Source organism: Strongylocentrotus purpuratus, unplaced genomic scaffold, assembly GCF_000002235.5.
Source record: "Strongylocentrotus purpuratus isolate Spur 01 unplaced genomic scaffold, Spur_5.0 spur5_scaffold_3, whole genome shotgun sequence".
NCBI classification, from domain to species: Eukaryota; Metazoa; Echinodermata; class Echinoidea; order Camarodonta; family Strongylocentrotidae; genus Strongylocentrotus; species Strongylocentrotus purpuratus.
This window is the reverse complement of record NW_022145609.1, coordinates 564,214-585,436: the sequence shown is the minus strand read 5'-3', so window position 1 is coordinate 585,436 and position 21,223 is coordinate 564,214. Positions and strand designations below refer to the sequence as shown.

General features: G+C 35.0%; 1 protein-coding gene across 2 annotated transcripts in view; it reads left to right on the top strand.

Annotated features, from left to right (window-relative positions):
• The window catches only part of rab3 (rab3 GTPase), a 43,347-nt gene extending 25,055 nt beyond the window's left edge, over positions 1–18,292 (top strand). Inside the window, exons 3-5 of one of the 2 annotated variants that reach the window (XM_011674504.2) lie at positions 2,957–3,075; positions 3,762–3,886; positions 13,404–18,292. In XM_011674504.2, coding sequence (XP_011672806.1) covers positions 2,957–3,075; positions 3,762–3,886; positions 13,404–13,591 — 432 coding nt within the window. In that variant the 3' untranslated portion in view covers positions 13,592–18,292. 2 annotated transcript variants of the gene reach the window in all.
• Positions 18,293–21,223: the final 2,931 nt, after the last annotated feature.

Here is a 21,223-nt window from a genome sequence, read left to right as displayed (position 1 = left end):
TTTCTTTTGGATGGTTTTCTTAGACATGAAATAAAAGTACACAAAAAATGACTGCTAGTGGAAAGCAAGTTTTTTTTACCTGCCCTTGTCTACTTATTGAGAAATAAGTGGAAAAACAGGCAGATCTTGATTTGTGTCATGGTACATGTATTGTATGATACATTGTGTCATGGTACATGTATCGTATGATACATTGTCTCAGTGATGTGGGAGAGCAGATGGTGACATGTGAAGGGACACTTGGATTTTTTATGATCTGATGATTATCAAATTAATAACTAACATTATTGGATTCTTCATTCCATTTAAATGTCAAGTTGTAACAGTTGTCATCTGGATTTACATGTATATGTTCTGAAAAGACTTTTAAACATGGTAAAAAACATACTAAACATTTTAATATTTTTAGTATCTGCCCACAAGAAGGACAATAATATGAATTTTTGTTTTGTAACTTACAAAATCAACGGTGTGAAATGAATATTCTGATGCAGAGCTCTGGATGTAAGATGACATTTCTATATCATCAATGTATTCACTTACGTATGTAATGATATCTACCCTTTACTCAAGACTTTTGCTTTGATATGTCGAAGTGTTACACACGTACACAGAAATGCAAGGTAATGCTCTTTTGAATGCTCAGTTTTGAGTAAAGAAGGTGAAAATCATCTTCAGTCATTACTGCTTTAATTGGACCATTTCCTATGTTAAGCATTGAGGTCAACAGCTCAATGAACTTGTGTCATTTACAGTTACCAGGTCATACTTCATCTCCTTATTATTGGCCTTCAAGAGGAAATGGATTGTGGCTGGTACCAGGATAATACTCATCTTACTTGGAAGATGTGCAACATCACCCTTCTTTAATCAGCCAAAATCGTGTTTAATGATATCTACTGAAATGAATTTATTCACTAGATATGTCTCAATGCCTAAAATACCTTCCTATTGAAATAAATTCATACTTGTATATCAAACATGATTATGACCAAAAACCACTCTACTCTTCATATCTGGATTACATACAGGCAAAATCTAAAAGCATTTGTGTTTGGAATATTTACTCTCCATTTCTAAATATATCCCAAGTGGAATCAGTATTGTTGTATTTATATATATAACAGACAATAAGTTTTTCCCTTCTATTTTAGAAAAGTGTGCTTTGTAGATGGGCAGGTCCAAGCTATTTGGATTGTGACGTACGGGACATTTAGAGACTTTAAACAAGAAATAACAACAGATGAAATTATTTATATGGTTATCTTTTGGTATGAGTCTGTGGCTATTATGGGCTAGTTCATTTGTGGAAAGTTTTAGTTCTGACCAATTTTTAAATTAATTTTAAATGTAATTAATGTGCTGCGTGATGTACAGGACCACAGCTCATACCAAAAGATAGCCATATAAATAATTTCATCTGTTGTTATTTCTTGTTTAAAGTCTCTAAATGTCCCGTACGTCACAATCCAAATAGCTTGGACCTGCCCAGATACATGTACCCTATGATATTAATTATTTCTTGACCCATCTACATGTATACGGAGAATTGACATTTCATTTTCAAATGCATTATACTTGCATAATGTTGCCTTTATTACCCCTGCTGCAATGGAGCTACATACTCACATAATGTTGCCCATATTACCCATGCTGCAATGGAGCTACATACTCACATAATGTTGCCTACCGGTATATTACCCCTGCTCCAATGGAGCTACATACTCACATAATGTTGCCCATATTACCCCTGCTGCAATGGAGCTACATACTCACATAATGTTGCCCATATTACCCCTGCTGCATTGGAGCTACATACATAATGTTGCCTACCTCTATATTACCCCTGCTGCAATGGAGCTACATGTACTTTCATTTCTTAAATCGGAGGTAGAGTGCAAGGATCAGTAGCTTGTATGAGCTCCCTTCATCCTCTCTCTAGGTGGGTGCCTCTCATAGGGGCTCTGTACCTAATGGTTCATGACTATATCATCAATATTATGTGTGGTTGGTTACTTTTTAGATTGGGGGAGAAAATGAGACACACTCGCCTGTTCTTAATGGAAGTGCAATACATCTGTAAATCTCATCAAGATGGTGTCATTTTCAACCTCTAATCTCTTATTGAGAAAAAAAACTGGGTCATATAGCAGTGTTGGACTGTAAGGAACTGGGGCACATGCCTTCCCTGTTTACCCAGTAAAACTGATTTTGTATTTTTTAATTTGCCTGTTGAAATTCAGACGTGGTTGTTGGATATACTCCCCCCCCCCCCCCCCCCCACACACCCCTCATTTTGAGATCTTTGACAAAAATTCACATTTGCAAAGCATTAATTGAGCATGTAGGAGCCTTACTTTGCAGCTCTGGTAAAAAGTTCACCCTGATCTGTTTATACTGTATTTGAGCTATTGACAATATGGAATGTGTACTCCAGTTTTAAATATATTGAGTATGGAACATATTTTTAATGGTACATGTATGCCATCTATATGGCCATAATGTGACTCAGTGCATAAAAATAATGATGATAAGGATGATAATGGTGATATAGACAACTTTACTTTTTCTATGTAGCACACTTTCAGTTAAAAGTAACTTGTTAAAATGTTTCACAGTATTTTATCAATTGGTCATTGAGTGTAGTAATGAATCTGCACTTAAATTGCCCATCCTCAACCTGATTGGAAACCTTCTAGCCAGTTGGAATTTGATAAACACACCCTGTGCTAATTATTGAAAATTCACCAAATTCACACAAATTTTGTAAACAAAGGTGATTTTCATGAAAAGAAACTTTCATGAATTCCAATATTTTGGTGTTGTGTCAAGTTTTTTCATTCACTCACAAATTTCATGAAACATTTCATATGCTCAAAAGTTTTTATTTTTTTACAATATTAAATACAATGGAATGTTTGAAAGTGGAATCTTGTTTATTGTCTTTGTAATACAGGACACCGCAGGCCAAGAGAGGTACCGTACTATCACCACAGCCTACTACAGAGGAGCTATGGGTTTCATCCTTATGTATGATGTCACAAATGAGGAATCATTCAACAGCGTACAGGACTGGTAGGTCTTCCATATACCATTCATTGAGAACCAGGGCAGCCTCTCAAGAAACCATCATAAGTACAAGTTCAGTGACATCCCATTGAAATGCGTGTAATAAGTTTAACACGCCTTTCAATGGGATGTGGGTGAACTTGTACTTATGACGGTTTCATGAAACGCTACCGAGAAAGACACTAACTCATATGGCTTTGTATCATGTCATTGAGATTCAGAAAGACACTAACTCATATGGCTTTACACAGTGTTAACCTCCTTATGCTTTCCAGAAGATGATGCCATATAAGGGCTATTCTCAATCATTTTAATGTTGGCAAGTATCAAAATATAGAGTTATCACCAACAGTTATAGCCCCTTTAAACTTCCAGTGACTTACATCTCATATTAGCTCCTAGGTAATGATAATGATACTAGCAAACATACAAGCAGACCTGAGAAGTGGTTAGGTATCTAAACTAGTCTGGATTACTTGCTTGATTTCTGTCATCATTCTTTCCTCTAGGTTTCACAAATTACTCTGCCTTTCACATTTTTATTTATTACTTTGCTTTTCACATTGTTATATTTCTATGTTTTAAATTGTTTTGCCAGATATCATGTATTGTAGACATGAATGCCCCATGAAAGTTTGTTTCATCCAGTGAGCATATATATATTCTATTATTGTTTTTTAATTATTTTTTAGGTGCACACAAATCAAGACATACTCATGGGACAATGCCCAGGTGATCCTTGTTGGTAATAAATGTGACATGGAAGATGAAAGGGTCATCTCAACAGACAAGGGCAAACAACTCGCTGACCAACTAGGTAAGTACTCCTACCATCGTACATCAGTAACTATTCTGGTAATCTATAAACTATAAAGAATAGTACCACTTTTTGATGACGTGTTTGCAATATATATATTTTGAATACACAGATTACATGAAAGGAAAGAATAAGCACCTTTGAAAGTTTGAATTCTTTTCAGTTTTAATACATTATACAGCATTGATTAATAGTATTAGAATAAACAGTATGAACAGTAGGAAACACAAATTCTCCAGATTGGCAATGCTTTCATTGAATTATGTAAGTTTGATTTATTAAGGTACGCTCGAGGTATATTTTGCTTATAATTTGTGCAAATTTGAGGAGGGGAAGGTGGTTTGTTAAGTTCTTGTAACATTACATTCCTCTATGGGCTAAAGAAGAGACTTCTCTCCCCTTTCCTTTTCTTCTCTGCAAGTCAGTCTTTTCTATTTGTATTTGTTATTGTTGTTGTATCTAAGTTGAGGGCTGCGGGCACGTCAAGCTACTTTGCTTATTTCTGTAGCCCTCCTGCATCTAATGTATGTTAATTGTGCATTCAATATATTTGTTTAAATTCGTTCATTATCTGTATAAAATTATATACACTTAAAATATTGTATCAAACCATATTATGTTCATGAAAATGTATGATGTAAAAAGAAAAAAAAAGATGCAGAAACCAATAAATCAAAATCAAATCAAATCAAAATATAGAAGAGACTAAAAAATATATATAATAAAATGGAATGATAAACATGCTATGTAGGTACATGTAGCTAGTGAGGGATAGATGGTTTATCATGAGTTCATTTAATCAAGCTTTATCTCTCTGTAAAGACAAGGGTAAGCATTAGGAGACAGTTATTTCTTATAGAGATGAGTTGTAAATCAATGCAATGATATGCAACTCAACTTTAAACCAAACGATCAGTATTGAGGATTGATAGGAGTTGATTTTGAAGTTTGTTGTTTATCATAGAGCAACATTTTAGATTCCCCAGGGGTAATTGTCAGAAACACCTGGAAAATAGTTGTTTAATACAGGAGGTGGGAGGACACCCTGTTTAATACAAGCATTCTGTTTTAGTTTGAGAAAATTGCTTAATTTCTCTACTTCATCAAAGTTTGGACATTTCTGAGATAATCAATGTAATTTCTAAACACACTACAACAGATTTCATTTGAACCCGCAAATAACCTTTAATGAAAACGACAAAGCTTGCAGTATGTGTGTGTGTGTGACCGCCATGCATTGAGTCTTACTCAACTTGTCTATGATGGATCAATATTTTGCCAAGCTGAGCACTCGCAAGCGTGTTATATTGAGTATGACCCACATAATATAATATGTGTTGAAGTAATGAAGAGCTAGCGTGAATGAAAAAGCTTATATGCAGCACGACGGCATTTAATAAGATTAGAACCTTATGAGTCATAGGTAGGATTTAGAAATCCATATTTATGCTGTATCAGGTTAGAAACGGTTGTGATTTTCATAATGATTTAATCTGGGTGTAACAATGTGTATTCTTGTTTTCACAATTTTTTCACGATGGTATACTTTGTTTTTACACCTAAGAAATTTAGTTACAGTTTATTTAGACCATGGACTTAGGTTTTGTTTCAATATACCACACATCTCAGACCAATATCAGGATTCCTTAATTGCAGTGCCTTCACTTTGGAACAGAAAATATAACAACATAAACATGATTGTGTACAATGTTTGGAGACATAGTTTAAAGACAGTCTGCAGTTTCCTTAGTGGAAAGAAAATGAGAATGAAACTTTCACTGTCAGTATCATTGTTATCAGATAGAGCTAATGTTATAACATCTCAATAGAAAAAAGCCCACTATACATGATATCCTGGTCAGGTTTGCATGGCATATATTGTAAACATGAATATTTGTTGGCAGAATCCCCCTTACCGGTACTTTATAAAAGATGCCTCTATCTTGGATTAATGATGATAATGAAATAAAGGAGCTGTACCCGCAAGGGTTTGAGAGCATAGATCTAAGTGAGAGTGGGCGTTTGTAGCGCATGTTGGTGCAATAGATGCATGCTTAATGGGCCATTAGGCATGGTGAGTAACATAGGTTCAAGCAAGCTCAAGATAGAAGATTTCTTCAAATGAAAACACAGCCTTAGGCATGGCAGGTGCAGAGGAATTACAAATGTAGTTCAGACCTACACACACACCATAGTGTACCAAGTTGAGAACCAATGCGGTGGAAGAAACACTTTGGAAGAAACACTTAAATGTGGCTGTAAAGAGAATAAGGTTATACTGTGAATGAATGATGGAGGGGGAGGTAGAGAACTGTGTAAGAAAGGGAAAAAATAATAAGTATATGAATAAATAAGAAAAAAAGTGCAAGCAGATATCCTTGTCTGGGGAAATAATAATTGAAGGGATTTGTACAGGTAATGTTTATCTACATGCAAAGTGTGATTTCCATTCTATACATGTATTTTCATCTTAATGGATATTAGGAAGATTTTTGTAAAGAAAATTTAAAGTTTGACAATGAGAAGTACAAAATTAGTAGGAAAACATTAGCAGGGAATTTGCATTGTAATCTCAAAGAAAACTATGTTACAGCTTTTTGTAGCTTATTTAAACCTGTAAATATAGTTTGGATGTATGGTGAGATTAAACAAATTTCATAACAAACCTTTTTTTTACAGGTTGCACAATTGGTACAAGAAAAAGAGCATTTCCTATGAGACACATGTTAGAATTCATATGAAAAAGAGCATTTCCTATGAGACACATGTTAGAATTCACAAGAAAAAGAGCATTTCCTATGAGACACATGTTAAAATTCATATGAAAAAGAGCATTTCCTATGAGACACATGTTAGAATTCAAATGAAAAAGAGCATTTCCTATGAGACACATGTTAGAATTCACAAGAAAAAGAGCATTTCCTATGAGACACATGTTAGAATTCATATGAAAAAGAGCATTTCCTATGAGACACATGTTAGAATTCACATGAAAAAGAGCATTTCCTATGAGACACATCGTCGCTGTTTTCACGAAGTGAAGGTAGTGAAAAAAAATTGCATTCACTTTGCGTTACGATTTTCCTCACTACCGTCACTTCGTGAAAACAAGGACGACATGTTAGAATTCATATGAAAAAGAGCATTTCCTATGAGACACATGTTAGAATTCACAAGAAAAAGAGCATTTCCTATGAGACACATGTTAGAATTCATATGAAAAAGAGCATTTCCTATGAGACACATGTTAGAATCCACATGAAAAAGAGCATTTCCTATGAGACACATGTTAGAATCCACATGAAAAAGAGCATTTCCTATGAGACACATGTTAGAATTCATATGAAAAAGAGCATTTCCTATGAGACACATGTTAGAATTCATATGAAAAAGAGCATTTCCTATGAGACACATGTTAGAATCCACATGAAAAAGAGCATTTCCTATGAGACACATGTTAGAATCCACATGAAAAAGAGCATTTCCTATGAGACACATGTTAGAATTCATATGAAAAAGAGCATTTCCTATGAGACACATGTTAGAATTCATATGAAAAAGAGCATTTCCTATGAGACACATGTTAGAATTCATATTGAGTGGACTTTCCTGATTAACCTTTCACTCTTGATCTACACTGTATCATGTAATGTTGATGCTTCATGTAGCTTGGTATTGATCGACATGTAGGGCGTGTTTGGTGTGCTGATGTTGAGACCTAGAGGCACTGTTTATTGATGAATTTTTCATTTAGTCTAGGTCAAGAGGATTCTATCATACACACTGTGTTCTCAACACACACTTGACATCACTCTGACCTGGTACTAGAAACCTCAGATAAATGAGAATCAAGTATTGTAGTTATACCTTCCTTGTGAGTACTAGTCTCCTTTCATGTTCAATGAACTCACTCTTCCCTATGTGTCAAGATCGTTTCGTTCCTGGCTCGATTTTGTCCAGGATTGAGCAAGATTTTAGGTTGCAATGGGTTTTAAATTATATGTCATTAGGTTAAGGGTCAGGATAATATATAGTTTGTATCCAGGGACCATGTTAGAAAGTTTGACTGTGTTAGAATGTCACTGTGGAGCAATAGTTAACAGAGCAGTATAACCAAAGCACTGATCACTGTCAAGATTTCAAGTGACAAGTCTTACATGTAGGGTGCGTTTATCGGGTCTTGCCACTAGATATGTACATATCGAACCCCACTATCGAATCCCACTATCGAACCCCACTATACGAATGTGATTTTCGGGATGTTGCGTTTATCGTCTCTTCATGATTCAAAATAAAGGCCTTGTCTCTGCGCAGCTGCTTTGCACCCTTTGACCCGGGAAGCAGCCGGGGAAGGTCCGTATTTGTATGTGGGGTTCAAAACAGCTTTGCGTTTATCATGTCTCTGAATCGTGATTCTGGCTGTATGTCACATTCAAAACACACCTTTTTGCATCTTAAGATATGCCCATATCTAAAGACCTTTAAAAAAGGCTTTGCATTTATCACCTTCAAAATTTGCCGGAAAGACGTTTGAGAAACCTGATTCTAGGCAAAAATTTGGTCAATAAACGCACCCATAGAAAATTGATGTTGGATATTTTATAATGTCGTGTTGGACCCTTGTAATAACAGGGTTACAGATTTAACTCTTAATTGTGTCACCTGAATGCTAATTGCCAAATTCTGGGTGATTCACATTCATCTATCTGATACAGATGTGAAAGTGTTAAAAACACTGCTTTGGTTTCAGTTTGATTGTAAAAAATTAATCTCTCTCCTTTAAAGAGCATGTTTGCAAAGACTTATCCACCTGATGTGATTCACTAGCATGGTACATAATCTATGGGTTTTTATGAAAATTACAATGAATTAATATATATATCAAACCAACATGATTACTATTGACGTTACGATAGACTACTGAATTTACACTTGGTGTTATTTCTTGGAGCCTTAAAAAAAAAATCAATTTATATAGGGCTGGTTTTATCTTTCATTTTTTGATTCCTTACTTACAATTTTATCTGATTGTTTAAAATGTTAATTTGCTGTTCTACTGCCCTTCAGAGAGTATTTGTTTCCTCTTCATTATTCATTATTCATTATTCAGAATTGGACATAAAAAGGCCAACAAATTCAAAAAAGGTTTAACTATTGAGACTGAAAAAGTGTTCAAAACACGACTGTAACCTTTAACATTTAGATGCTAAGTGTCTAGCAGGTACTCCTAGATGGGAATATAGTGCTACCACTAGTCATTATAAAAAGGCCAAAGTTGTCCTTTTCCTTTGTATTCATTGGGAGCGCTAATGAGGCGGTTGCTATGATTGATGACATTTATGCTGTTTTTAAAAGAAATTTGAAGTGTTTACAAGTGATGACATTCCAATGGTGTTATTATAGTGAACAGATGTTGGTGGTTGTGTTTGCTTTTCACTTTATTATGTGTAATAAAGTGAATATGGATATGGTTTGGGTTGATATATGACATGTATTTTTCTGTGAAGCATGCAAACATGTGGAAATCTTTGTGGAATGAGACCTATTCTCTGAACAATGATAACATATTAATCTACATTTTTATAATACTTTTTAGATTTTTATCAGTACCTACAAATGTAACAACAATATTATGATAATGATCATAATCAGTAGATTCATGAGTGCACCATCTCCACTCTCTATAGTTTTCCTACCATATGATCACGATGGGGTCTGATGAAAAAATAAAGTCTCAATGGTTGTCAGTATCCTACCGGGTCTTTACTTTTCTCCTGGGAAGAGAGAAGCAAAGTTAGATGAATGCCTTACCAGAGAATATAAGTACGGTGCTTGGGCTTCAATCTCTATCCTTTGCATCTGCAGTCGAGTGTTCAAACTACTTTACTATGGCACCTTGTAGTAGGTTCATGAGATATTGTCCATATAGTAACCAATATTAACTTTTTCTCTGAACTCTTTTACAAATTATGGGATAGACATGTATGGTGTCCTTGAAAAGGCCAAGCACTCAAGTCATTTGGTTGAAATCAAAAGATAATGGAAACAATTTAAGAGGGTAGTGTATTGGGAGGAAAGGGGAAGGAAGGTACCTCCTCACCACCACCTGTTATTGTATACATATTAAAGCAAGAAGAGATGGATTTAAAGAGATGTAGGAAAGACATGTGATATTAATCAGATATGAGCACAGATCAGCTCTTAATATACAACTGTTTCTTACTTACAAATGAACTTAATACATTTCATGTGAGGAGCATTAGTTTACTCTGTCATGGCAGTAACATAGAAATTAAAGTGATTATAATGAAAGAAAGGATCACTGGTAATTACTTTCTGTCACAATTAAAGTGTTGGGTACATTACAAGCTTGTCCCCTCCCCTTGGTATAGAAGATAACTTCCATGCATCTTCCTATGAGAGTGGTTGGTATATCAGTAGTACAAGCTTGTTCCCTCCCCTTGGTATAGAAGATAACTTCCATGCATCTACCTATGAGAGTGGTTGGTATATCAGTAGTACAAGCTTGTCCCCTCCCCTTGGTATAGAAGATAACTTCCATGCATCTACCTATGAGAGTGGATGGTATATCAGTAGTACAAGCTTGTCCCCTCCCCTTGGTATAGAAGATAACTTCCATGCATCTACCTATGAGAGTGGATGGTATATCAGTAGTACAAGTTTGTCCCCTCCCCTTGGTATAGAAGATAACTTCCATGCATCTACCTATGAGAGTGGATGGTATATCAGTAGTACAAGCTTGTCCCCTCCCCTTGGTATAGAAGATAGCTTCCATGCATCTACCTATGAGAGTGGATGGTATATCAGTAGTACAAGTTTGTCTCCTCCCATTGGTATAGAAGATAGCTTCCATGCATCTACCTATGAGAGTGGATGGTATATCAGAAGTACAAGTTTGTCCCCTCCCATTGGTATAGAAGATAGCTTCCATGCATCTACCTATGAGAGTGGATGGTATATCAGTAGTACAAGCTTGTCCCCTCCCCTTGGTATAGAAGATAACTTCCATGCATCTACCTATGAGAGTGGTTGGTATATCAGTAGTACAAGCTTGTCCCCTCCCCTTGGTATAGAAGATAACTTCCATGCATCTACCTATGAGAGTGGATGGTATATCAGTAGTACAAGCTTGTCCCCTCCCCTTGGTATAGAAGATAACTTCCATGCATCTACCTATGAGAGTGGATGGTATATCAGTAGTACAAGTTTGTCCCCTCCCCTTGGTATAGAAGATAATTTCCATGCATCTACCTATGAGAGTGGATGGTATATCAGTAGTACAAGTTTGTCCCATCCCCTTGGTATAGAAGATAGCTTCCATGCATCTACCTATGAGAGTGGATGGTATATCAGTGGTACAAGTTTGTCCCCTCCCCTTGGTATCGAAGATAGCTTCCATGCATCTACCTATGAGAGTGGATGGTATATCAGTAGTACAAGTTTGTCCCCTCCCATTGGTATAGAAGATAGCTTCCATGCATCTACCTATGAGAGTGGATGGTATATCAGTAGTACAAGCTTGTCCCCTCCCCTTGGTATAGAAGATAACTTCCATGCATCTACCTATGAAAGTGGATGGTATATCAGAAGTACAAGCTTGTCCCCTCCCCTTGGTATAGAAGATAGCTTCCATGCATCTACCTATGAGAGTGGATGGTATATCAGTAGTACAAGTTTGTCCCCTCCCATTGGTATAGAAGATAACTTCCATGCATCTACCTATGAGAGTGGATGGTATATCAGTGGTACAAGTTTGTCCCCTCCCCTTGGTATCGAAGATAGCTTCCATGCATCTACCTATGAGAGTGGATGGTATATCAGTAGTACAAGTTTGTCCCATCCCCTTGGTATAGAAGATAGCTTATATGCATCTACCTATGAGAGTGGATGGTATATCAGTAGTAAGTGGTTGGCTGTGTCCTAGCTCAGATCATGGTTCTGCCTAGCTTACTTTCACTTCTCCTCAAATACCAAAAGGTCAGACCAGCTGAAAGGCAATAATTCCGACAAGATTGATTAATTTCATCTGCCCACGCTCTCCCTCTATCTCTCTTTCTCTCTCACTCTCATCCTGTTAAGAGATCATTCTCTAGGATTAAAATTGGAGGGAAAACAGTGGTGAAATAGGTTTTGGGCTCCCCTTCACAATAGTTGTTGGAGCAATAAAATATAGATTGTATTTATTGAAGATTTATCGATGACGAAAAGATTGGTGGGAGTCAGAGAAAATATGTTGGGAGTCAAATTTCATTGTTAGTAGTACTGCTTCAATCTAACCAACGTCTGAGACTATTTTTGGTGCTGAAAAATAGCAATAAGTTTTGATTCTTATTGCAATATGTTATCTGAAACTAGACACCAGCAATGTGGGTTTTTATATATCATATCACAAACCCTCTGATTTGTTTAATGATCATTGCACTCCTTGTTTGATCAATTATTCTGTATTTCTTAGGAAACTAGGCTTATAATAACATATTTATGATTACATACATGTTTATTGCATACCATTATTTATTAATAGAACAAATTCAATCATCTAGGAGATCGGTTGGGATTGATTTTTAGTTTGTACAAATTTGAGACAGACAGAGCAAGTATTGTTGGTTGTCCCATACACTCCCCTACATGTACTTCTAAGGTTGTGGTATTCCTGATTATGGTATAAGGTGACTAGCCAGTAGCCACACCTTAAGTGGGAATGCACTACAATAAATGAGAAAGAAAATGTTACTTTCAATTCCTTGCTGTGTTTTTCCTGATTTCCTGTTCAACTTGCAGACATATGCCCCCAAGAAAAGGGAATTTATGCTTCTGACATACGATCTCTTCATGATTTCATTTTGTTACCCACCCCTGCATTAAGATGTGTTGCCATATTGCTTGTCATTGTAAATGATATATGACTGCTAGGTAATGTGTGGGGAAGGGTTTATGTGCAAGTGTGTAGTGTATGAGGGAGGGTTTATGTGCAAGTGTGTATGAGTGTGTGGGGGAGGGTTTATGTGCAAGTGTGTATGAGTGTGTGTAAGCGTGCAATTAGCATTTATATTGAGCTGAAATCTCATACCATCAATCTTCCATGCCCATGCAGTGACAGGTTTTTTTAAACATAATCTGTGCCTCAGGTAAACAGATATGTATTGAAAACAAGCTTTACTTTCTTTATTTGACATTTCCTATGAATTATTTGGATTTCTTTCCAGAAATTTGTTAGCTTGTTTTTTCAAAGGACTTTAGATTATTTCAGGGCTAAGGACATATATATATAATGAATCGCCACTTGTGATTCATTTCCCAAATCTTGTCATCGGAAAGTATGCTTTACATTGACAATTATGAGTGTAGATGTAGATGAGATAGACTGAGATTTATTATTCAAATGTTAAGAAAGAAAGACATATTCAAGGAAGAAACATTCATTCACTTCTATCATAAACCCAGTTGTGTGAGATGTAATAATAACAACAATTATGAATTTCTTTTCGTTTTACAGGTCTTGAATTCTTTGAGACGAGTGCAAAGGAGAACATCAATGTTAAACAGACATTTGAGAGGCTGGTTGATATCATATGTGATAAGATGTCAGAGACGATTGATACAGATCAGACTCTTAGACCTTCCACAACCATCACACCAACAGATCCTGGACAGCAACAAGCTAGCTCGTCATGTTCATGCTAAGATGGTTTGATGGGGTAGGAGGGGAGGGGAGGGGAGGGGTAAGGACTGGAGGAATGGAGGGATGTAAGGTTGGAATGGGGGTTAAGTAGATGTACATGGAATGAATGGAGAGAGGTTTATAGAAAAAAGAGATTTCTACATGAAGAATAAAGTGTTGGAAAGTCAAACAAAATATATTTGAGTATGTCATCAATCTCATTTGCTCTCTTAAAAGAAATGAAATGCAAAGTAAATACATGTTACTTTAAGTAAATGTCCATGACAGGTTTATTGCATTTATTCAAAATTGTAAATGATACTATACTCTTTATTCCTATAGTGTTACCATTGATTAATGGTAGTAATATCAGAAGAAATTGAATGATAAACATGTTATTTGAATGGAGAATAGACACGAGGATGGCTATAATGAGGAATGTAAGAGAATGATTGTGTGTATGTGATGGTAGGATGAGATGAGTTGCATTACCATGTATGTCTTTGCCATGATTGTAGAATTCAGTTCTATTCCCTTATCTTCTATTCCTCGTTACTTTCCTAGTGGTCTCTAAGACAGTATAACACATCTTCTATTACACTCATTGCTTGTAGTTGCAATTCAAAATGCTGTATGTGTAGAATAAGATGAATCAGTTCCCACTCTATAGTGTGTATATGCTCGATGATATCAGCACAATCTGCCATGCACTACCCTCTTACACCTGATTGACTGTGGTACACCAATATAATATCATTCATTGCAAGTGTTCTTTTTCATGGTTGTCTTTCTATTCAGAACATGCTTAGCATTTGCAGTCAATGGGTGTAATGCATTAGGGGGCTCTGTTCAACCTGCATGTACATATACACTTCTGTATGTAAAACACAGATAACAAATCAATTGAAATCCTTTGTGATCATTAATGTATGTTTGACTGTGATGGTAATTTTTTTTATTAATTTAAAAGCGAAGTCCGGACAAATGGACTGCTGAATGAAATGACATGAATGAACCCCCCCCCCCCCCAGTCAAGTATGCCCATTGTTAAACATGAACCATGAGAAAAGGTTTCAAGCATTATTGTGTCAATCCATCTTTTCCAACATGAGCCTCCATCATTGATATTCCAATATTACATAACAAACTTAGTGTGAGAACTACATGTATTGTTGGTTGATGGGTTGAATGTGAAGAAAATGATAGCCATATACAACTCACACAACTGGGCCAAATAACATGAAATACTTACTTTCAGATTCCTCTGTGCGCTTTAGAAGGATCAAGAAACTCTTCTGACATTTCAAAAGTAATCCACATGAAATAAAGCTGCCCTAGATGACCATTATTATGCTGATATTGCAAGGATGTTATTATAGATTTTGAATATAGTTTGGTTTCATGTAGAAGTGAGTATTTCAGTGTCATATAAAAATGAAAAGAACACTACATAAGGGTCAAGAAGTTATCCATTGGTTGCTTGCCAAAGGCATTATTTGTTTTATGTCCCTCTAAGTAGCATGCCAAATAAAGAATATAAATGTTTACTTTGTTTAAAGAAGGATGAGTAGAAAAAATGGAGAATTAATAATTCCTTTAATTTTAAATTACATCCTACTCATTGTAGCTTTTTTAGTTTTAATGGTTTAAACAATGGCTAATTTCAATTTCATATCGAAAATTGATGTTCAAGTAACGAGCAATATGTAATGTTAAGAAGTGTAGATATGATACATTTCAGGCTTTGATGATACTATGTGAACAAAAAATAACAATGATTTTTAACAGATACGTGTACTGTCAGCAAGGAATTCTGAAGATAAATTGGTACTTGAGAATATTTTGATTTTCAAGTTATCATACCTATGCAATCAAAATGAGACAGAGAACTGTTAAAAGTGCAGGGCATACTTAGGAAATAGACTCACTTTGATTTCAATAAAATGAGGTAACATTTAGTTACAATTTTGTCAGTATGATTATAAAACCATATGATAATATGAATTGTTTATTTGTAATTGTTGATATCACTGCTGAGAGCTTACTGCCCTTCAGGCTCAAAGTAGTTGATATGATATTCAGTCATATATACAATGATATCCTGAAGCATGACAATCTAGTTTGAGGATTAATCTGTCGTATTATCTTACTATATTGTTTCTTCAGTGGATTTTAATTTGTTAGCAACTTGGAATTTTATTGGGACCATGTTTGAACAAGTGAACTAACATTCTTTCTAAATCAGTTATTTCAAAACATATTTTCTCTTCTAGATATTACACAATATTTATTGTAATGTAGGTGTTTGAAAGAGTATACGTTGTAATTTCAACACAAATATATGGAGTACATTGTTTTAAACAGTAAGCAAACCACTTTGTATATATTTCTGGGATTTCTTTGGTTAGTTTATCTAGGTTTCCATCAGTAAAAAGCATCCAATGTGTGCTTGTACTTAAAAACAGGTTGCTGAAAATATTTATGTAATATCTGGGTCAAGGTGATGAGGTCTTTCTGTAATGTGTCATAATAAGTCTTTATTTGTTGTTCTGGTTTAGTGAAAAACCCTAGTTTGTATTTGTTTATTTCCTTTATTTGGTTTAGAACCTTTTTAGAAATCCCACCATTCAACATTGATGTGCAATATGTCATACATAGATATATGTTTGTTGGTATTTATACATTGTACACATATTCATATGTGCTTTCTTTCTCTCTCTGCCTGTCTGTCATCATATGTGATAAATTTCAAGCTTTACTTCGTATCTTCAATTTAAATATTTCAATTGAGAATTTATTTACTTCATATGAAAAAGGAAATAACACCTGTGTACTTGCACATGTAGTATAAAGATACAATGAACATGTTGTTTTCATGGGGGCCGCCATTTTGCCCTTTTAAGGGAGGGGGGGGGGCAGTATTTTGTCTAATGTCCTATGGCTGTGAAAGCATATCTGTGGCGCCATTGCGTTGCGCCATTACCGCTCCCCTCTTGCTTGCATGATTAAATCACCCTCTGTTGCCATAGAAACACTGACGTCAGAATGGTCTCTTGAGGAAAGCAGGCTCGTAGTGGCCACAGCGCCTAGCATGTGATATGATACTGTGTGAATCAAATGAGCTTTATACGGCTGCATGTATTAAGGCGTGCAACACTTGCTCAGGAAACACTGACAATGCTTGAGCAATATGTAATGTCCGCCAAAATTCAATTCCAAGGCCATGTGCAAAGCAATTTTCTGTATTTTATTAAAAGACATGAACCTAGGCTTTCTAGCGAGTGCTTGGGTGAAATATAAAAAGCAGTAGAATATGTGGCATCGTATCTAAAAATGCTTTTGAGATAACCATGATTAGTGGATTTTTCAAGGCGGCAGAATCGACTGCGCCTAAATTGGGATGTTGTCTGCATATAAATTGAGTACAAACACGTATAGATGTTGATATTTTCATGCTTGATGCTTTTTTGATTTGGCCAATGGGCCTGACGATATAATGCCTAGCTCTGCCATGATTATTTCATGTATGTATTCTTTTGGACTCATTAGAGACATCGGGCATTTGTTAGCTTGTAAAAATAGCGCGAATTCAAGGACACGCGTATGAACATAAAAAGTGAAATATTTGTTGTGTATATTATATTGCCACTCAATTATTTACACTGTTGTGTTTCCTTGGCGCTAAGTGATGTGATTCCATCTTGTAATGGTGTCCATATCACATTGTAAATCAACAGTTTAGACATGTTATAGAAATAGAAACAATCTTTTTCCTCAAAATTTCTCTTATACATATTAAAATAAAATTATTGATAGTTTATGTAACAGGCATGGTATCTATTATATTTATTTATCTTTTTATCACTTTTTTATTTTATTTTTTATTAATTAATTAATTTATTAATTCGTTATTTTTTATTCATTAATCTGTTTACCTATTTCATTTTTGTCTCTGTTAACATCATGCTCATTAACCCCCTTGACAATGGTGTCCTACATTGTATAGTGATTGTATGTTTAGACTTGTTAAGGCTTGTGGATTCGGGTTACTTCATTTGCATATCTGTAATAGAATCATTTGCAATATGTTTGCCGTCCATTCTATATCGCTTGAAATGGACTCGACATTGTGAAAGAATAATTGTCACGTGGTTATCTTTTCCCGGTCAATGAAAGATACATCTTCGATGATAACCTGTTATAGTAAGACGAAATAGGTATTGTAATTTTTACTTTTTTGTACACCATTCCATTTCTCTAATAAGGTAGATGTACTTCTTTTTAGTACAAATATGTATGTAGAGTTTTCCTTTTTCCTTTTTTTATTTTATTTGATTAGATCTAATGTAGAATTATTAAAAATGACATACAGTTATTGGTATTAACAAAGCCAAGTTATATATTGGTGTTTAATCTCTTTTATTTTGCAATGGGATTGTGAACTTAGCGTAGTAGAGTAGCAAGGTTCAAGATTTTCCAACGTTACATTGTTATATTAATTCATGGTTATCCCTGCCTCGTAGAATATGAAGAACATGTATTCCTAAAGATTTTGTAGACATACCCAAATTCCATTCCATATTGATGTTTGTTAACCTAAATGAATAAGTGGCGTTTGTATATTGTGGTGACAGTGAAATTATTACTATATTGTTATTACTATCAAGTAGCTATGGAGATATCGGTATATTTAATAAAAGCAACCATTATTGACAAAAAATGAACGTGCTTGCGTCCACTGTCTGTAAAGTCTCTAAGGCTTATAAGGTTTGGTGTAATTAGATGCAATTGATCACGTGTGAGGAATATAAAGGCTGTGTGACAAGATAATATGTATATCTCCTTGGAATACTGATTCGCCCTCGACATATCCATACCACCTAATGGATCGTGTGAGAAAAGACATAGACATACATACAGGGACGAGGTAAATATGAGAGAAAATGACGCACATGAATTATGATTTGGATGGTTTATTTCTCCATTCGATCAAAACGTGTGTGGCTTATTAAGACTGGTTTCTGTTAAAATAAAATTACGGTTAATCAATTGCAGCACAAGTAAGAGTGCTAAAATATGAACAAGACAACTAAAGCGAGGGACAGACAAAATGTGTGAGAGGGGGGAGAGAAAGTGTGTGTGAGAGAGAGAGAGAAAGAGAGAGACATACAGAGGACGGGCAGACAAAGGACGACGAGCTGTCATGAAGCGCCAACCGGTATGCATTTTCACCGAAGCTAGGTTAAAGAAAGGGTAATAAGCATAATGTTCGGCCTTTTAAATCGGGAAAAAACATCTTTATAAATCAAATTCTCATTTACTACTATTCTTACCAGGATAATTTCTACCAATACTAGACATATCCGTAATATTGGTCCCACACTAAAACCCCAACTTTAAAGAAATCAAGTGGGTTCGTTGGATTTGAGAATTGAAGTGTTAACAAAATGTCTTGAAAACATAATTAAGAGTAATGTTTATACAAGTTGTATGAATGGTAATATAGAAATTGAGGGGTATTGCCTCGTAGGAAAAAGCGTTCTAGTGACCGGAAAAAGGATCGATCGGTTACGACTCATGGACAGTGGAAGATTCGTTCCATGTGGATAACTTAGTAAAGTTTATTTAACCATAAAATGAAACATGTACATACAAATGAGTAACATAGTAAACATAATAGGGTAAAGGACACCCTTAGAAGCAAATTGCTTGTGGTGGGGCCTTAAAAAGAAAAAACAAACTACACATAAATTATACAGATTAAAAACTTTAAAATAACATGATACAGACACACATGCACGCTCACACATATACATGCACACATACATTCAAAATATCCTCCTCTGCTCAAACTTGTTTACATAAATCATTAAATAATAACTGTGTACATCGAACTTTAAATCGAGATAGAGTTGTACTTTCCTTAATATCATTACTCAAATTATTCCATTCCTTAATGCCATTTAAATAGAAAGAATTTTGTGCATTTGTCGTACGAACTTTAAATAAATGTAAATCATTTTTCTGACGAGTAGAATACGAGCGAATATCACTATTAATAACAAAGTTTATATTAGGAATTTCTGGCAATAGGCGATTTTGAAATTTAAACATAAATATGCGAGTATTAAATTGAATCAATTCAAAAATTGGGACTACGTGTGTTTTAACAACTTGGTTTCAAGTTTAATTTGTTCATTCCAAGAAAAGCTATTCGGAGGATTTCTATCATCATTGGACAACAATAGCTCACCACGAAGTTCATTTTCTTAGACGACGACTCTGCTTTTAGTTTAGTTTTTTTCTCTACCTTTCAGATGTAGTGAATTTTTTTTCCCTCAACATATCTTAGACACATCTAAGTACTGTTTTCCAGAGAACGATGAATGATGCTGCATCTAATTATAGTTCTTTTCGTACCTCATCTCTCCCGCCATTTTTGTCCGTCTGTGTAAACATACGTCACATTAATCGTTTTATCCGCAACCAATATCAATCTAAACCAAGACTCATCACGAATCCTTCACTCTCTTATCTCAAAGCTCAAATTCCTTTACCCTCAATATGACCATGGGCAAAACATTGACAGGGTCTGTTGTCTGTAACCCGGTTATCAGCTTTCATACTCGAGAATTTAGCACGCAAAACGAGTGAGCGATAAAAAAAAAAAAAAAAATATTTTATAATATTCATAATGTAAGCTGCCCGTGGTAGGCCTACATTAAACCCATTTGTCGCATGTTAATGTGACGTAAGGCAAGATGTGACACATTATAGAAGAACCATTCCACTGCCGGAATACAAAGTCCTTGTTACCCCTTTCTTTGGATATTTTAACATTATCGGGAGGAGGCTCGTAGTCCTATCTGCCTATGGGTATGAACTCGTCGTTCAAGATGTTATTTCATGATATTCTTCTGTGAAAGTTGTCATTTAAAAAAAACTATTCTCTTTTGCATTGTTCTCATGAATGCAGTAAATATGCTTTGTGATTCAACAAAACAATATTGTACCTCGGCGTTTGAAAGTGTAAATGTTGAGGTTTGATACATTTGAATGTATTCATTTACATTGTAATCTAGCAACTAACTATCAATCATTTTAAATGATTTAATGTAGGAAGTGATGTATAATTTTCTTTCATATAATATCTGCAGTAGGAAAGTCGTTGCCCTTATAATTACGTTCTAATATCGGGATTTACAATACATTAAAAACACTTTCAAAACACTTTATAACATACATGTATATCAATTTCCTTATTTTTCTTCACACAAAATGTTCCTTTTTTCCTATGTTAATTCATCAAATTACGTTTAATGTGCTACTATGTAATATATGAGTTCAGAAATTAAAAAATCTTGAGAAAGAAAAAAAAGATCTAAATTCAACAATCCAATACAAAAATTGTTTTTAAAAAAACATCGGGATTTACTATTCCTAAATTAGAACTGTTACGTCTCTGTTCAAATAGCGTATCGTATATTACCAGCAAATATCATTAAAATTGTACACATTTTGTAAACTGAAACAGTATAGGTAAATAATCCCAAGCTTTCCTCAGAAATTCCCCCTCCCGCCCATAACATTAAAGCAACCCACTTTAACTTTTCACTTTTAGTACCGACAATGCATAAAATCAACCTGGTATTATA